The sequence below is a fragment of the Leucoraja erinacea genome, chromosome 2 (assembly GCF_028641065.1).
Source record: "Leucoraja erinacea ecotype New England chromosome 2, Leri_hhj_1, whole genome shotgun sequence".
Lineage (NCBI taxonomy): Eukaryota > Metazoa > Chordata > Chondrichthyes > Rajiformes > Rajidae > Leucoraja > Leucoraja erinaceus.
The window spans coordinates 127,787,005-127,803,956 of record NC_073378.1 but is presented as its reverse complement, the minus strand read 5'-3'; the positions used below and the strand labels follow the sequence as shown (position 1 = coordinate 127,803,956).

Sequence of the window (16,952 nt, the reverse complement as noted above, 5' to 3'; positions counted from 1 at the left end):
ATTGTGCACCTATCCCCCCCCCCCCCCCCCCCCTTTTGTCTTGTTTTCTGTTTCTTGTTTTTTGTACTAAATTATATTTATGCACTGAGTCCAAGCTGCTTTTAATTTCATTGTACATGTATAGTGACAATAAATAAATGGCATATCTATCTATGCGGAATAGGAATGGACATGGCCATTGAGTTTATTTACATTTATCCATGTTGATTAATCCAGCGGGATAGATTTAAACTAAATCTATTAAAGATGAAAGTTCTTGACTTCATCAGACATAAGAGCAGAATTATTCATTCGGCCCATTGAGTCTCCACTGCCATTCAATCATGGCTGATCTATCTATCCCTCTCAACCCTGTTCTTCTACCTTATCCCTACATTTGTCATCCTTACTAATCAAGAACCTATCCATCTCTGCTTTAAAGATGCCCAAAGACTTGGCCTCTAGAGCTACATATGGTAATTAATTCTACAGATTCATCAACCACCCTCTGGCTAAAGAGATTCCATCTCAACTCCTTTCCAAAGGTACATCCCTTTATTCCAAGGCTGTGCCCTCTGGTCCCAGACTCTCCCACGAGTAGAAACATCCTCTCCACGTACACTCTATCCAGGCCTTTCATTTGCTCGGGAATGCCTTGAAAGAGGCGCCTTGATCGGCACTGGACACAGGTTAGGTGCCAATGTTGTGTTTCAAGAAAAACCTGCAAAGAAAAACCTGGGAACTTTAAAGAGGAGGGAAAGAAAAATAATTTTCACCCGAAATAATCAGTCACAAAGCACAGAAACAGGCCCCTTAGTCCAACACATCCGATGCTGACAATTAAGTGTCTACCTGTACTAATCCCATTTGCCAGTAATTGGTCTATAGTCTTTGCTATTGTGAACCATGTGCTCTTCACGATACTTGGTAAACGTTGCAAGAGTTCTTGCCTCCATCATTCAGATGGTGCATTACAGATTATAAACACCCACTGGGTGATATTTTGTTTCCTCCGCCACTCTAAACCTCTTGCCCTGTAATTTAAATCCTTTGGTTTACAACACCTTCTGTCTGGAACTCTCTGATGAAATATGAGAGAGGGAAAAAAAACAACTCACTTAAGGAGTACTTGAATGAATACTTGAAGTACCATGTTCTGCATGACTGAGGACTGAGAGAGAGATAACTCTTTAGAGTCAGAGTTCGAGGGCAGAAACAGGCCCTTCAACTCAACTCGCCCCTCCTGATCATCCAAGCCAGTCCCATTTGCCCGCATCTGGTCAACACCCACCCAAACCTTCTCTACCCAAGTACATATCAAAGTCTCTCTTCAATTTTATTGTACCTCCCGCAAATACTTCCTCTGTCAGCTCGTTCCATATACCCACTACCCTCTATGTGATCAATTTGTCCCTTGGGTTCCTATTAAATGTTTCTCCTCTCACCCTAAACATATGACCTTGAGTTCTTGAGTTGCCTTCTCTGGGAAAAAGACACTGTACATTCACCTTATCCACTCCCCTCATTTCATCCACCTCAATACGATGGCCCCTCAGTCTGCTGAATTCCAAGGAATAAAGTTCCAACCTGCCCAACCTCCCATTATACCTCAGGCTCTCAAATTGTAACAAAGTCCTCAAATATCTTCCCTACACCCTTTCTAGTTTAATAATATCTTTCCGATAGCAGGGTGACCAAAACTAAGTACAATACTCCAAGCGCAGCCTCAATGTCCTACACAATTGCAGTATAACTCATTAACTTCTATATTCAGGTTCCCTGACTTATATGGAGGCCAGCATGTCAAATGCCTCCACCACCCTGTCAACCTGTGATATAATTTTCAGGAACTATGTACTTGTACTCTCAGATCCCACTGCTCTACCACACTCCCCAGGCACCACCAATCACAGTGAAGGCCCTGTCATCATTTGACATCCCAAAATTCAACACCTCACACGTATCCGAATTAAACTTAATTTGGCATTCCTCGGCCCACTGATCCAGTTGATGTAGATCCCCCTGTAATTCTTAATAAACATCTACGATACCACCTATTTTAGTGTCATCTGCAAACTTACTAATCATAGATAGACACAAAAAGCTGGAGTAACTCAACGGGTCGGACAGCATCTCTGGAGAATAGGAATAGGTGATGCTTCGGGCCTTGACCCGAAACGTCACCCATCCCTTCTCTCCAGAGATGCTGCCTGTCCCGCTGAGTTACTCCAGCTTTTAGTGTCTATCTTCGATTTAAACCAGCATCTGCAGTTCTTTCCTACAAAAACTTACTAATCATGCCTTGTATATTCTCAATCTATTTGTTGCTGCAGATAACAAACAACAAGGGGCCCTGCACTAAACAAGACGTACATGCTCAGCACAGGCCTCCAGTCCACAAAACAGTCTCCACCAAATGTTCTGTTTCCTACCATGAAGCCAATTCTGTATCCAGTTAGCTAGCTCTCCTTGGATCCCATATGATCTATCCTTCATGAGCAGCCTAACATGCAGAACATCATCAAAGGCCTCGCTGAAATCCAGGTAGACCACATGCAAGGCCCTACTCTCATCAACCTTCTTGGTTGCATCTTCGCAAAGCTGAATCGTGATCGCCCAAGCACAAAACCATGCTGACTATCGCAAATCAACCCCGTCTTTCCAAATGCATGGAGATTTTATCTCAGAATCCACCCCAGTGACTTTCCTGCCACAGATGTTAGGTTCACTCGTCTATAGTTCCCAGGTTTTTCTTAGAGGAACAACATGAGCCACACTCCAGTTTTCCAGATCCTAACTACGATTCATTAGTGCCCCATGGCGCCTGTAAGTTCATGGCTAGCTTCCCACAGTATTTGGATATACCCGATATACCTGGTAGACACAAAATGCTGGTGTAACTCAGCGGGACAGGCAGTATCTCTGGAGAGAAGGAATGGGTGATGTTTCGGGTCGAGACCCTTCTTCAGACTCTGAATATACATGAATCAGAACCTGATATACCCGAGCAGGTTCTGGAGATGTATTTACCTTCATATATCTAAGGACATCCAGCGCCTCATTGACCGTAATACAGAACATTCTCAAGACATCGTCATTAACTTTCCCAAGCTCTGACCTTCCTTCAATCGAGGGGATTTATCGCAGTCGCTGCCTCAAAAAGGCTGGCAGTATCATCAAAGACCCACACCATCCTGGCCACACACTCATCTCCCTGCTATCTGCAGGTAGAAGGTACAGGAGCCTGAAGACTGCAACAACCAGGTTCAGGAATAGCTACTTCCCCACAGCCATCAGGCTATTAAACCTGGCTCAGACAAAACTCTGAACATTAATAACCCATTATCTGTAATTTGCACTTTATCAGTTTATTTATTCATGTGTTGTAGTCAATGCCTACTATGTTCTGTTGTGCTGAAGCAAAGCAAGAATTTCATTGTCCTATCGGGGACACATGACAATAAACTCACTTGTTCCCTTGTCTTCGTGTCTTTCTCCGCAATAAAAGCAAAGGAGAAATATTCATTAAGGACCTTGCCCTTCTCCTGCAGCTCCACACAGAGATGACTGCTTTGGTTTCTGAGCAGCCCTATTCTGTCTCTTGTTACCCATTTTCCCTTAATCTATTTATAAAATCTCTTTGAATTCTCCTTAATCTTATCTGCAGGAGCCATCAAGCCTCCTTTTTCTCCCTTCCTGATTTCCTTCTCAAATATGTTCCTCAATCCCCCTGTCTGTTTAATCCACGCCCCGAGTTCATCTGCCCTGCCAGTGGGTCAGGTCTCTCATCCAACAGTCTTTCCACACTTCCTGCCAAGGTCCTGCCTGTCCTATTGAACTTGCTGCCATTGACTTTTCTATCAACTTCCTGCCTGCCGATCAAGTTTAAACCTTCTTGAGTAGAGCTTGCTTCTTGTCTGAGAAACACACAATGAGCCTAGTGGCCTTCTCAGACATAAATGTTCATTCATTGTAATTATTGGATTGGAGAATGAAGGGATACTTGCACGCAAAACGGCTAATAAAGGCTAAGAAAGCACCATCGCTTGACAAGTCTTTAGGAATGTTTAGGAAGGAACTGCAGATGCTGGTTTAAACCGAAGACAGACACAAAATCCTGGGGTAACCTAACGGGCCAGGCAGCATCTCTGGAGAGAAGGAATGGGTGACGTTTCCGACCGAGATGGTCTGAAAAAGGGTCTCGACCCGAAACGTCACCCATTCCTTCTCTCCAGAGATGCTACCTGTCCCGCTGAGTTACTCCAGCATTTTGTGCCCATCTTTTGTTTAGGAATGTTCATCTCCTCCCCTTTATTTAATGCCATGTGAACTTTACCATCCAACATGGCAAGAACAATAGACTTCAATGTAACGACTTGTTTGCAAAATGCCACTGGATCGGTATTTTCAATCATAAGACAACATGAATTCTATTTTTTTTATTTAAGAAGAAACTGTAGATGCTGGAAAAATCGAAGGTAGACAAAAATGCTGGAGAAACTCAGCGGGTGAGGCAGCTTCTATGGAGCGATGGAATAGGTCAACTATGGAGCTATTCCTTCACTCCATAGATGCTGCCTCACCGCTGAGTTTCTCCAGCATTTTTGTCTACCATGAATTCTATTTAGGGATTCAAGTAACAAGAACGGAAAGTGCGGACTCAATGTCCCAAGAGCAGTAGATTACGGGTGGTTTTTGCAAACTGCTATTCCCCCACAGCAAAACATGGAATTCTGCCCAAAGTCCTGTACAATAAGAACATCTAGATTGTGTCGTTAAACAGGAATCTTTAGCACCTTACTGCCCAGTTATATGAATATTGATTTCTCTAACAGCAGGTAGCCCTGGCATTCCCTCTCTCTCTATCCCTCCCCCACACAAGTCGCACCAGCTTCTCGTTTTCACCGAACAAACAGCTAACAATGGCCTGTTTCCTTTATCATCGTTAATTTTTTGCATACCTTTCATTCATTGTTCTTTATCTCGCTATACCATCTCCTAGATCTCTCGTTTCCCTTATCTTCAAACCAGTCTGAAGAAGGGTTTCGACCCCTGAAACGTTAGAGACTCATAAGGTGAGTCTCCAACCAAGAGCTAATTCAGGAGAACATTGCAAATATGCCAATCTCAGATAGACACAAAATGCTGGAGTAACTCAGCGGGTCAGGCAGCATCACTGGAGAGAAGGAATGGGTGACGTTTCGGGTCGAGTCCCTTCTTCAGACTGAGGATGCTCGCTGGATCTATCGTTATTTTGTTTTGAAAGTGCTACATACACACACTGCGGCTTCAAACACTTTGCTCAGACACGGATCCATCCAGATAACCTGGAACAGTTGCAACAACGGGGCGCTATTTACCAACAAACTCGGCCGCCAGTGCCACCTTTCCTCTCCACTCCAAAGGGCAGCCTTTGGCATGTTTTTACCAGTTTGCAAGGCGCGCAACCACCTGAAAAAGTGAGCCGGAGCCGGGAGGGGATGGGAATTGCTCACGTTCACAACTGCACAACAACCCCCGCAGCGTCTGCAAGAGGATCAGAAGCGACGGAGACCCGTCTCAGCCGAGCAGAGGCTGTGTCGGGGCAAGGGTCGGAGCAAGCGGGATTTTGCTTTCCCCACGACTCTCACATCCAGTCCAGCCGTCGGCAGGAGACGCGTTTGATCAGCTTGCCCTAACTCTCTTCTGTCCCCCCCACCCACTTTAGACTCACTCCGAGCAGTACCAGACCAGGCAGGTTCCTCCTGGTCAACAGCAGCTGAACTCCAAGCCACACAACATCAACAAAATAGACTATTAAAACACACACAGCAGTTTACACGAGTGCGTTCACCCCCTTTCTCCCACCCAGACAGCGAGGTGTTTGCATTAGACTCTGGGTGAGGCAATGCAAAACTTGAAGCACCGAAGGACAAGGGACATGCAGACACACAGGCTTTCCCCCTCCAGCTATGTATGGGGCCGCAGACGTGTTGAGCTCGCAGACCGGTGCAGGACCTAAAGGGAAGGGAGGCCCCGGGGTGGGGGCGAGGAGCAGCGAGAGACAAACGTACCGTCCACCGCCTCCCGGTCGCTGATGTGTTGCAAGTTGCAGCCCGTGTCCTCCCGGCTGATGTCGGTGTCGGTGCGGTAGGTTTCCAGCCGAGCGTGGTTCCTCCGCAGCTTGGGGCTGGACGAGACGCAGCAAGAAGTGGTGTTCCCCATCTTCCCTCCTGCTTAAATCAATCCTCCCTCTCCCTCTCCCTCCCTTCGGCTTGAATGAAGCTCTCGCACCCAACCAACAAGGGGGGGTGCAATGGGTTCGCCTCTCCCACCACACACACACACACACAACAAAAATCAAAATTCAAGGGGGACGAGGAAGGGTGGGTGTGGGGAAGAGAGAGGGAAAAAAAATCAGTGTCCGATCTGAGATACACCCTCGTCCGGCTGCAGCCAGCACTGCACACCCATCTGAAATAAGCCGGTGTGATCTCTCCCTTCGCCCTTATCAGACTGACTGACCCCGAAGGAGTCTAGCCTCTCGTCTCCCTCTCCATCCTCATTTTCCACAGCCAAGTCATTTTTTTCCTCCAAAAAAAATAACAAAATTTGCCCATCAAAAGTCATCTGCCATTAGGCATCCTTCGATTGAAGCGTTTTGGGTTGTTTTTTTTAATTTTCCCTTTAAAAATAAACCCTACGATTTTCAGCTGGAGCCGTTTACATCCCTGGGAAGCTGGTGTCTGAAATGGTGACTTATCTTCCGAAGGCAGACACAGTGTAACATCAGTGCAGTGTAACCAATCGAGTCGAGGAGTTCCGGTTCAAGGGGTAGCGACTACAAAATGCAACAGAGTAACCAGCCCAGGAGATGGGAATCAATGTTACAGCATTCTCCCCGTGGCCAGAGTCGAGCCCAGCAGAGCCTCCTGGCAAGACTACTCCCCTTGCTTTCAGTTTGGAAAAGCTCCCCCCTGTCTCAGAATATCTCACACGATGATGCTGCAAGTCTCCAGTTTTCCTCTCTCCCCATGTCTTCGACTAGTCAGCCGCAGAAGGGACCCCCACTCCACTCACCAGCTATATCTCTCGTTTCCCAGTCTGAAGAAGGGTCTCGACCCGAAACGTCGCCCACTCCTTCTCTCCAGAGACACCGCCAGTCCCACTGAGTTACTCCAGCGTTTTTGTATCTATCTTTAACCCAGAATAAGTGCAGTTTCTAACCAGCGTGCCTACTTTCAGTTTTTAGTTTATTGTCACGTGTACCGAGGTAGGGTGAAAAGCTTTTTTGTCTTTGTTGTTTGGCTATCCAGTCAGCAGAAAGACAGGACGTGGTTACAATGGTATTTTGTTAAGGTGGGCCAAAAGCTAAATACTGAAGGTAGACGCAAAAAGCTGGAGTGACCCGAAATTTGTAGGAAGGAACTGCAGATGCTGGTTTAAACTGAAGATAGACACAAAAAGCTGGAGCAACTCAGCGGGACAGGGAGCATCTCTGGAGGAAAGGAATAGGTGACATTTCGGGTAGAGACCCTTCCTAAGCAAAATACTGTAGATTCCACTTTCTCCCCATCCCAATCTCTGTGCTCCACAGCCCACTTTTTCTCTGCACCTTAGAATATTTCATTTCTGTGAAACATTTCAAACTGGAAGAACACAATCCTCCCTTTACTTTTCCCATTCCCTTACCCCTCACGCATATTTTCCCCCACCTCCCCTTTTCCCCTCCTCAATCTGCTCATTTTCCATTCATGAGAACCTCCTTCATTCCACTTTTCTTGTCCCTGTCCCTATCCTATTCTGCTTATACTCCTGGTCATTCTAGGAACTGTACACAACAGTCAGGCCACAATTAGAATACTGGAAAGTAAAAACTCCAGCATCAAGGCCATCAGATTCTAGAGTATTATCAAGCTTAGTATTATCAAGCTTAGTGACTAGTGGGGTACCACAAGGCTCAGTGCTGGGGCCCCAGCTATTTACAATATATATTAATGATCTGGATGAGGGAATTGAGGGCAATATCTCCAAGTTTGCGGATGACACTAAGCTGGGGGGCAGTGTTAGCTGTGAGGAGGATGCTAGGAGGCTGCAAGGTGACTTGGATAGGCTGGGTGAGTGGGCAAATGTTTGGCAGATGCAGTATAATGTGGATAAATGTGAGGTTATCCATTTTGGTGGCAAAAACGGGAAAGCAGACTATTATCTAAATGGTGGCCGATTGGGAAAGGGGGAGATGCAGCGAGACCTGGGTGTCATGGTACACCAGTCATTGAAGGTAGGCATGCAGGTGCAGCAGGCAGTAAAGAAAGCGAATGGTATGTTAGCTTTCATTGCAAAATGATTTGAGTATAGGAGCAGGGAGGTTCTACTGCAGTTGTACAGGGTCTTGGTGAGACCACACCTGGAGTATTGCGTACAGTTTTGGTCTCCAAATCTGAGGAAGGACATTATTGCCATAGAGGGAGTGCAGAGACGGTTCACCAGACTGATTCCTGGGATGTCTGGACTGTCTTATGAAGAAAGACTGGATAGACTTGGTTTATACTCTCTATAATTTAGGAGATTGAGAGGGGATCTTATAGAAACTTACAAAATTGTTAAGGGGTTGGACAGGCTAGATGCAGGAAGATTGTTCCCGATGTTGGGGAAGTCCAGAACAAGGGGTCACAGCTTAAGGATAAGGGGGAAATCCTTTAAAACCGAGATGAGAAGAACTTTTTTCACACAGAGAGTGGTGAATCTGTGGAACTCTCTGCCACAGAGGGTAGTTGAGGCCAGTTCATTGGCTATATTTAAGAGGGAGTTAGATGTGGCCCTTGTGGCTAAGGGGATCAGGGGGTATGGAGAGAAGGCAGGTACAGGATACTGAGTTGGATGATCAGCCATGATCATATTGAATGGCGGTGCAGGCTCGGTGAAGGCTCGAAGGGCCGAATGGCCTACTCCTGCACCTAATTTCTATGTTTCTATGTTTCTATTATGCGAGGCAATAATATGAAATTATTTTTTGTATTGGAGGAAAGGTATCTCCCATTGAACAGTGTTGGAACTGTTGCTTTAAAAAATCTGTTGATGAACTTTACTGAGGGATGCAGGCCACTATTTCAAATTTTGTAGATATTTGTAATTTTGTAAAATTAGCAGCTTTGAACTCTGAAGAGGATAGATCATAGACACAAAATGCTGGAGTAACTCAGTGGGACCGGCAGCATCTGTGGAGAGGAATGGGTGACGTTTCGGGTTGAGACCCTTCTTCAGACTGATGTCGGGGTGGGCGGTACAGAGATCTTGGTGTGGTACAAAGAAGAACTAGACAGTCACATTACATCAATAAAACAGGGGAAATCACATATATGGTTGAAACTAGATTAAAAAATTGGAATAATTGGAAAAGATATATATCTATGAGCCACCTACATACCCCCAACAGAATCACCATATTTTGAAGAGGATATATTTGAAACTCTCCACAGGGAAATCAATAATTTCCAGGCCCAGGGAAATGTGCTACTATGTGGAGACCAGATGTGAACCCGATTCCATAGACCCACAGGGCAACAACCATGTGTTCGGTCAAGCCTCCTTATATATCACACCAACTATCATTAACCAAAACAACCTTGACTATGAAATAAATAAAAGTGGTAGAGAGGTAATGCACCTCTGTCGAGCCTTGGGCCTGTACATATTTAATGGTGGGCTCAGAGGGGGCTCGCTGGGAAGGTTTACATATTCCTCAGCTCTTGGGTCTAGCGTGGTAGACTACGCAATTACTGACATAGACCCCTGCACTATCAGTGCATTCACTGTTAGGCAGCAGTCCCCTCTTTCAGACCATTGTCAAATCAACGTGTGTATATAAAATTTTCTGTTCAAACTAAAGACGTAAAAAATGAACCCAGTAAGCTGTATAAACTAAATCAGAGTTACAAATGGGTTTCAGATAGTGGAGATAAATGCATCATGGCCCTGAACTCAACCGATCTCACAAATACAATACTGAAATTCAAGACAAACCCATATGAGACTACTAGAGATGGTGTAAACATGGCTATAAATGACATTAACATGATCTTTCACAAGGCAGCCATCAAAGCTGACATTGTGAAACAGAAGAGAAAAATTAACAAAAAACACAACCATGAGAAATGGTTCGACCATGAGTGTAAAAATGTCAGAAAAAACCTGAGGAAAATATCGAACCAAAAACACTGTCAACCAAACAACCCAGACTTACGTATTAGATTATAATGAAACTCTTAAAAGGTATAAACACACGATTAGGAACAAAAGACTAAACTACACTCACAAGAGACTTGAAGAAATTAAAAATTTCATAAATCAAAACCAATTTGGGATATGTGGACTAACCTGAGCACAACAAAACTACAAACACTACCAATTCAAGACGGTGATACCCGGAGAGCACACTTCAAAAATCTATATAAGGACATCCCAATAAATAAAATAAACTCAAATTATTCCCAAATCAAAGAAAAACTCCAAACACTAGAAACAGTAATTAAAGATTATCAAAACCCTCTTGATTCCCCAATTACCTTGGAAGAACTGACCATAAAAATAACATCTCTCCACTCAAAGAAAGCCTGTGGTCCAGACAGCATCAAAGATGAAATGCTCAAGTAGAGCACTCCGGTGATGCAGGACATAATGCTTAGGCTGTTCAACATCATACTACGTTCAGGTTATTTCCCTGATATTTGGTGCCAAGGGCTTATTTCACCCATTTATAAGAGTGGAAATAAATTAGACCCAAATAATTATCATGGCATCTGTGTCAATAGCTGCCTAGGCAAGTTATTCTGCAGTATCATAAATAACAGAATGCAGGATTTCCTTAACAAACACAACATTCTCAGTAAAAACCAAATCTGCTTCCTCCCAAAACACGGTACCACTGACCACATTTATACCCTCCACACTCTCATTGGAAAAGATGTACACCAAGCGAAAAATGGGAAAATATTCGCCTGTTTTATTGACTTTGAGAAAGTATTTGACTCTATTTGGCATGAAGGGCTCTATTACAAACTCCTTGGCTGTGGTATAGGAGGAAAGGTATATGACCTTATCAAATCAATGTATCTGAATAATAAATGTGGCGTTAAAATTGGGGACAAACGCACTGATCTCTTCGCCCAGAGAAGAGGCGTCCGGCAAGGCTGCAATCTGAGCCCGACACTGTTTAATGTATATATCAACGATTTGGCAGTAAAGTTGGACCAGAGCACAGCGCCGGGCCTCTGTCTTCTGGACGGAGATGTAAAATCCCTGTTTTATGCGGATGACTTTGTTCTGCTGTCCCCCACAGAACAGGGACTGCAGCAACAGTTGGACCTACTTGATGAGTACTGCCAAAATTGGGCCCTGGCAGTAAATCTAAAGAAAACCAACATCATGATTTTTCAGATAAGACCCAGATGTCAGGAATATAAATACAAATTTACTCTCAATGGTATTGTAATCGAACACACTATGAGCTATACTCACCTTGGTCGAACTGTTGCAGCATCAGGGAACTTCAATATGGCAGTGAATGTACTAAAAGAGAAAGTTCGAAGAGCTCTGTACGCAATAAAAAGAAGATTCTACAACATCCAAATCCCAATTAAAATCTGGCTTCAAATATTTGACAGTGTAATCCAGCCTATTGCGCTTTATGGTAGTGAAGTATGGGGTCCGCTCAGTCACCATAGTTATAGTAAATGGGAAAAACATACAACGGAGGCCCTGCATGCGGAATTTTGTCGGAACATCCTCCGTATCCAAAGGAAAACACCAACAAACGCATGTCGGGCGGAACTAGGCAGATACCCACTGATAATAAATATCCAGAAAAGAGCACTACATTTTTGGAATCACCTTAAATCTAGCCCCCCAGATACCCTCCAGTTTAAAGCCCAAGGGGGGAACCCAGAAAAGAGTTCCCTGTGTCAGTTGGTACTGAGACTAACTACCCCTATTCAGTTAAACCCTATCCAGTTAAACCCTGACCGGCCCCAGATCAATACTGACCCCCAATCACCAGTTAGAGTGAACCACACTACAGCTATGGCGTCTCTCATCACAGTGTGTGAGGAGTGGAGGAGTCTATGGCCTCAAAGTGTACTTCTCCCTTTTGCCAAATTCAAATAAAATCATTAGAAATGTTCGCTGAAGTTAAAGACACTGAAGTGAGATACTGAAGCCAAATGCTATTCTTCATGTTGAAGCTGGAAACAACTTGTTTAACATGGCTGAAGTGAGATACTGCTTCATCTAAAAGCACCTGTAATCAATTGAAGTTTTTCTCCACCAGAAACCCAAGAAGGCTGAGATTTGCAATGGTTATAAAGTCACAGTGTTCATAAAGTGAAGGATTACTGTACCTGATGCCTCCCAATGGTTTAAATGAAGTTAAATGAAGTTTCACGAAGTTAAGAAAACAGCAGGTTCAAATATACTCAGCAGTTCACTCAAACAGGTTCATTTATGGCATAGAATGCAGGGAAGGTGTTGCAAGCTTTACATTCAGTTGTGGGTTCCTGATCTGCAGCTGAACACCTTCATTGTAAATGGACACCAAAAGCTGGAGTAACTCAGCGGTTCGGACAGCATCTCTGAAAAAAATAAATAGGTGACATTTCGGTTCGGGACCCTTCTTCAGACTGAGTGTCAAGGGAGAGGAAAACTCTCAGTCTGAAGAAGGGTCTCGATCTGAAACGTCACTCATTCCTTCTCTGCAGAGATGCTGTCTGGCCCGCTGAGTTACTCCAGCATTTTGTGTCTATCTTCGGTTTAAACCAGCATCTGCAGTTCCTTCCTACACCTTCATTGTATATGCTCCTTGCAGCATGGATCTGCATTCGGGAGTTTTGACGGTAACCTGAAAGTAAAAAGAAACTCATCTAAAGTGTGCATGAATAGAGTATGTTGAATCACAGAACGATGGGGCTGGAAGCTTGGGCAACTTTCTGAAACATCTTATTGGCCTCGTTCCTGCCCCCATTCCATATGCCACTGTCAAGTGTGTTTTCAGCTGTCATGAGCATGGTGTTTTTTTACTCAACTTACATCAAACCTTACAGACGGCAGACTCCAGATCACAAGAATTCAGTGTTAAAATTAAAATCTGCCACATTCCTCGTTCTTTTGACAATTATTTTAATTCTGTGTCTTCTGGCTACTGATCCATCTGTGACTGTAAACAGCAAGTCTATCTAGATTGTGTTTATTTACATGTCTATCGTGATTCTGAACACCTCTACCAAATTTCAGTTTCACTTCATGGAGTCAGACGACACAAAAACAGGCCCTTTGGCCCATCGGTTTGATGCCTTCTCTGGATCCAGGAGAGAAAAAAATAGTTCCCATGCCTCACAGGTAATTGCAATCTTTCCAGAATCAAGAGTGTTTAATTGTCCTCTGTAGCAGCAAAGGAACATTAACATTCTCACTTGCAGCAACTTAACACCAAAACACATAGATAAATATAATAACCTACATGTGCATGCTAGTTTTTTACCCCTTTAATTTAAAGTGTCTCTCCTCATTCTTGTGATAAAAAAAGGATCATTTAACACTTTGTAATATTTTAATTTTAGTTTAGTGATACAGCATGGAAACAGGCCCTTCGGCCCTCCGAGTCCATGATGACCAGTGATCCCCGCACACTAATGCCCCCGGGATCTCCGGTTTCTTCACACACTTGAAAGACGTACAGGTTTGTATGTTAATTGGCTAGGTATAAACGTGAATTGTCTCTAGTGTGTGTAGGATAGTGTTATGCCCCTGTCCCACTTAGGAAACCTGAACAAAAACCTCTGGAGACTTTGCGCCCCACCCAAGTTTCCCGTGCAGTTCCCGGAGGTCCCAGGAGGTTCTCGGAGGTTCCCAGAGGTTTTTGGCAGTCTCCCTACCTGCTTCCACTACCTGCAACCTCCGGCAACCACCTGCAACCTCCGGGAACCGCACGGAAACCTTGGGTGGGGCGCAAAGTCTCCAGAGGTTTCCGTTCAGGTTCCGAATAGTGAAAGGCTTGGATGGAGTAGATGTGGAGAGGATGTTTCCACTGGTGGGAGAGTCTAGGACTAGGGGTCATAGCCTTAGAATTAAAGGAAGTTCCTTTAGGAAGGAGAGGAGAAGGAATTTCTTTAGTCAGAGGGTGGTGAATCTGTGGAATTATTTGCCACGGAAGGCTGTGGAGGCCATCAATGGATATTTTTAAGGCAGCGATAGATAAATTCTTGATTACTATGGATGTCAGGGATTATTGGAAGACAGGAGAATGGGATTAGGATGGAGAGATAGATCAGCCATGATTGAATGGTGGAGTAGACCTGATGGGCCGAATGGCCTAATTCTGCTCCTATCGCTTATGACCTTATGCTTTTGAAAATAATTGCAGCTGATGGGAATCTGAAATAGCCACATGCCTACTCCTGGTTGCTTTCTGTTTATTATTAAAATAGTCCAGTTCAAAGTGGAGAATTTCAAAGCTTTGTGCATGTGAAGACCTTGAACAAACTTCTGTGAATGATATAAATGGCATGGTGCTTCCCGGAGTCATAGAATCATACAGTATGGACACAGACGCATCTCTTCACCACATTTATGCCTTACATTAATTGCAATTGCCTGTATTAATTCCATACCCCTCTATGACCTGCTGACCTAGCCTCTAAAATGTTGTTGCTGCATCCACCACCATCTCTGGCAACAAATTTTAAGATATCATGTAACCTTGTATGAAATATTTACCTCAAATCTCCTTTACACCTCCTCCCTCCTTAAACCTATGTCCTCTAATTTTAGAAACCTCTACCACAGTAAGAGACACTCTTAATTGTCATATGAATTGTATGAATTGCCTCTGCACGTTAAACAGGCCCCTTCTCTAGCTGTTTTTAAGTCACTCCTGAAGACATATCCATTCTCCGTGGCCTTTGTAGACCAGTAAGGTGTCGACTTATTTATTTACTTTATTTGCTTGGTTTTGCTGCGTGGATCGTACTCGTGTTTTATGTCTTTTAATTTATTGTTTGATTTTCGTATGTAATTTATGCGCCTCGTGTTAGCTGTATGTTCTGTTGTTCTGCCTGTTTTATGATGTCTTGCTTATTTTCTTTTTCTGTACAGCACTTTGGTCAGCTTTGGTTGTTTTTTAAGGTGCTTAACAAATAAAGATATTATTATTATTATTATTATTTATATTATTTTATATTCCTCTTTCACATCACCTCTCAGCTTCCTTTGTTTGCAGGGAAAACAGATCTAATCTATCCAATAACTCTAGCCCTCCAACCCTGTCATACACTTGTGAATCTTTTCTGCGCCCTTTCTGGTGTAAACACATCATTCTTATGGTGTGGTGACCAGACCTACGTACAATATTTCAAATATGGCCAAACCAACGTTTTATACAATGCCTCAGCCGATGAAAGCAAGCATGCCTCATGCCTTTCTCACCACCTATCTATGTGTATGAAGTAACTGCAGATGCTGGTGACCTTGCCCGCTACCCAAAATAAAATCGCGGTCGAGGTGACCTGCAACCTTCTACCACCTCCCACGCATATGTTGAAAACCTTCCTCGACTATGAAGAAAACCGGCTTCAACTAGACCTGCGACTAAAAAATGATCGATTTTTAAAACGGCAACCTATTTTTAGTCGAGGCCGGTTTTAATCATGATGAAAACATAGCAGCAACCTAGATGAAGCCTCGACCACGCGGAGACCACTTTCGACCATTAGGGAGAGTGACCAAAACCTCCTGTGACCTCATGGAAACATTGGGTGGCGGGCAAGGTCAGTGTTTAGCGCTCCTAAGTGGGACAGGCAGGAAGCATCTCTGGAGAAAAGGGTGAAAGAACTGCAGATGCTGGTTTAAACCAAAGTTAGACACAAAATGAACTGCAGATTCTTGTTCAGAATCTGAAGAAGGTTCCACCCGAAATGTCACCAATTCCTTCTCTCCAAAGATGCTGCCTGTCCCACTGAGTTACTCCAGCATTTTGTGTCTATAACCACCTATCTACCTGTTCCCAGTTCTTCTCAAATCTGATTCAGGTTCCAAAATTCTGTTTGATTTAAGAGGATCAGCTAAAGTTTATTTGCCTCAGTAATAAATATGTATACAGTAATCCTTTATAATCACAGAAGTAACATAATCTGTGCCTCGTTTTTGATTATTTTTAATTACATACCAAGTAGAATTGACAAATGTTTCACATAGAATGTTAACATTGTGAACTAGTTCTTCCTTCCACTAGTTCTTTCCATTGCATAAAGTTTACCAGTTTAACATTGTTTAACATTGCATAAAGTTTAATTCCATGTGCAACTCCTTTGAACACTAAGCAGTGATGACATTCAAGACTGTAATAGCAATTAACAAACAAAATCCATATATTACATGGATCTCAAGGAATGAAGTTCTCCAACTAAAGATTTAACAATGAGCCATCACTGAAACCCTGAAACTATGAACCAAAGACTTTGTTGAGAAAAGAAAAGGCCCATATTTTAGAAATGGGTGCTTACATGAATCTTTTATAATGAAATCAGAATTAATGCCAATTTTTGTCTACCAGGTTTAGTTTAGTATTGTTTAGTTTAGACATACAACATGGAAACAACCCCTTCGGCACGCCGAGACCATGCCTAACATCAATCACCCGCACATTAACACTATCCTACACACTAGGGGCAATTTACAATTTTGTACAGAAGCCAAAACCTGCAAACCTGCACTTCTTTGGAGTGTGGAAGTAAATTGGAACACCCGGAGAAAACCCATGAGGTCTTAGGGAGAACGTAGAAACTCCATACAGAGAGCATTCATAGTTGGGATCGGGGTGGAAGATTGCAACCTTCACGTGGTCCGCCCTGTTTCGACTAATGCAATCAACTTGATGTGCACAAACGGAAGATCAAATAGAACAAGTTGTCCAACAACTTTAGGCTGTGCACGCCACACGAAAGAAG

The 16,952-nt window shown here is 43.6% G+C and overlaps 1 protein-coding gene across 2 annotated transcripts in view; it reads right to left on the bottom strand.

Moving 5' to 3' along the window:
• The window catches only part of ccny (cyclin Y), a 214,186-nt gene that overhangs the window by 183,108 nt on the left and 14,126 nt on the right, over window positions 1-16,952 (bottom strand). The window contains exon 1 of one of the 2 annotated variants that reach the window (XM_055665293.1): window positions 6,033-7,557. The exons of the other annotated variant lie outside the window; for it this stretch is intronic. Coding sequence (XP_055521268.1) covers window positions 6,033-6,183 — 151 coding nt within the window. The 5' untranslated portion in view covers window positions 6,184-7,557. Of the gene's footprint in view, window positions 1-6,032; window positions 7,558-16,952 lie in introns of those variants that run through there. 2 annotated transcript variants of the gene reach the window in all.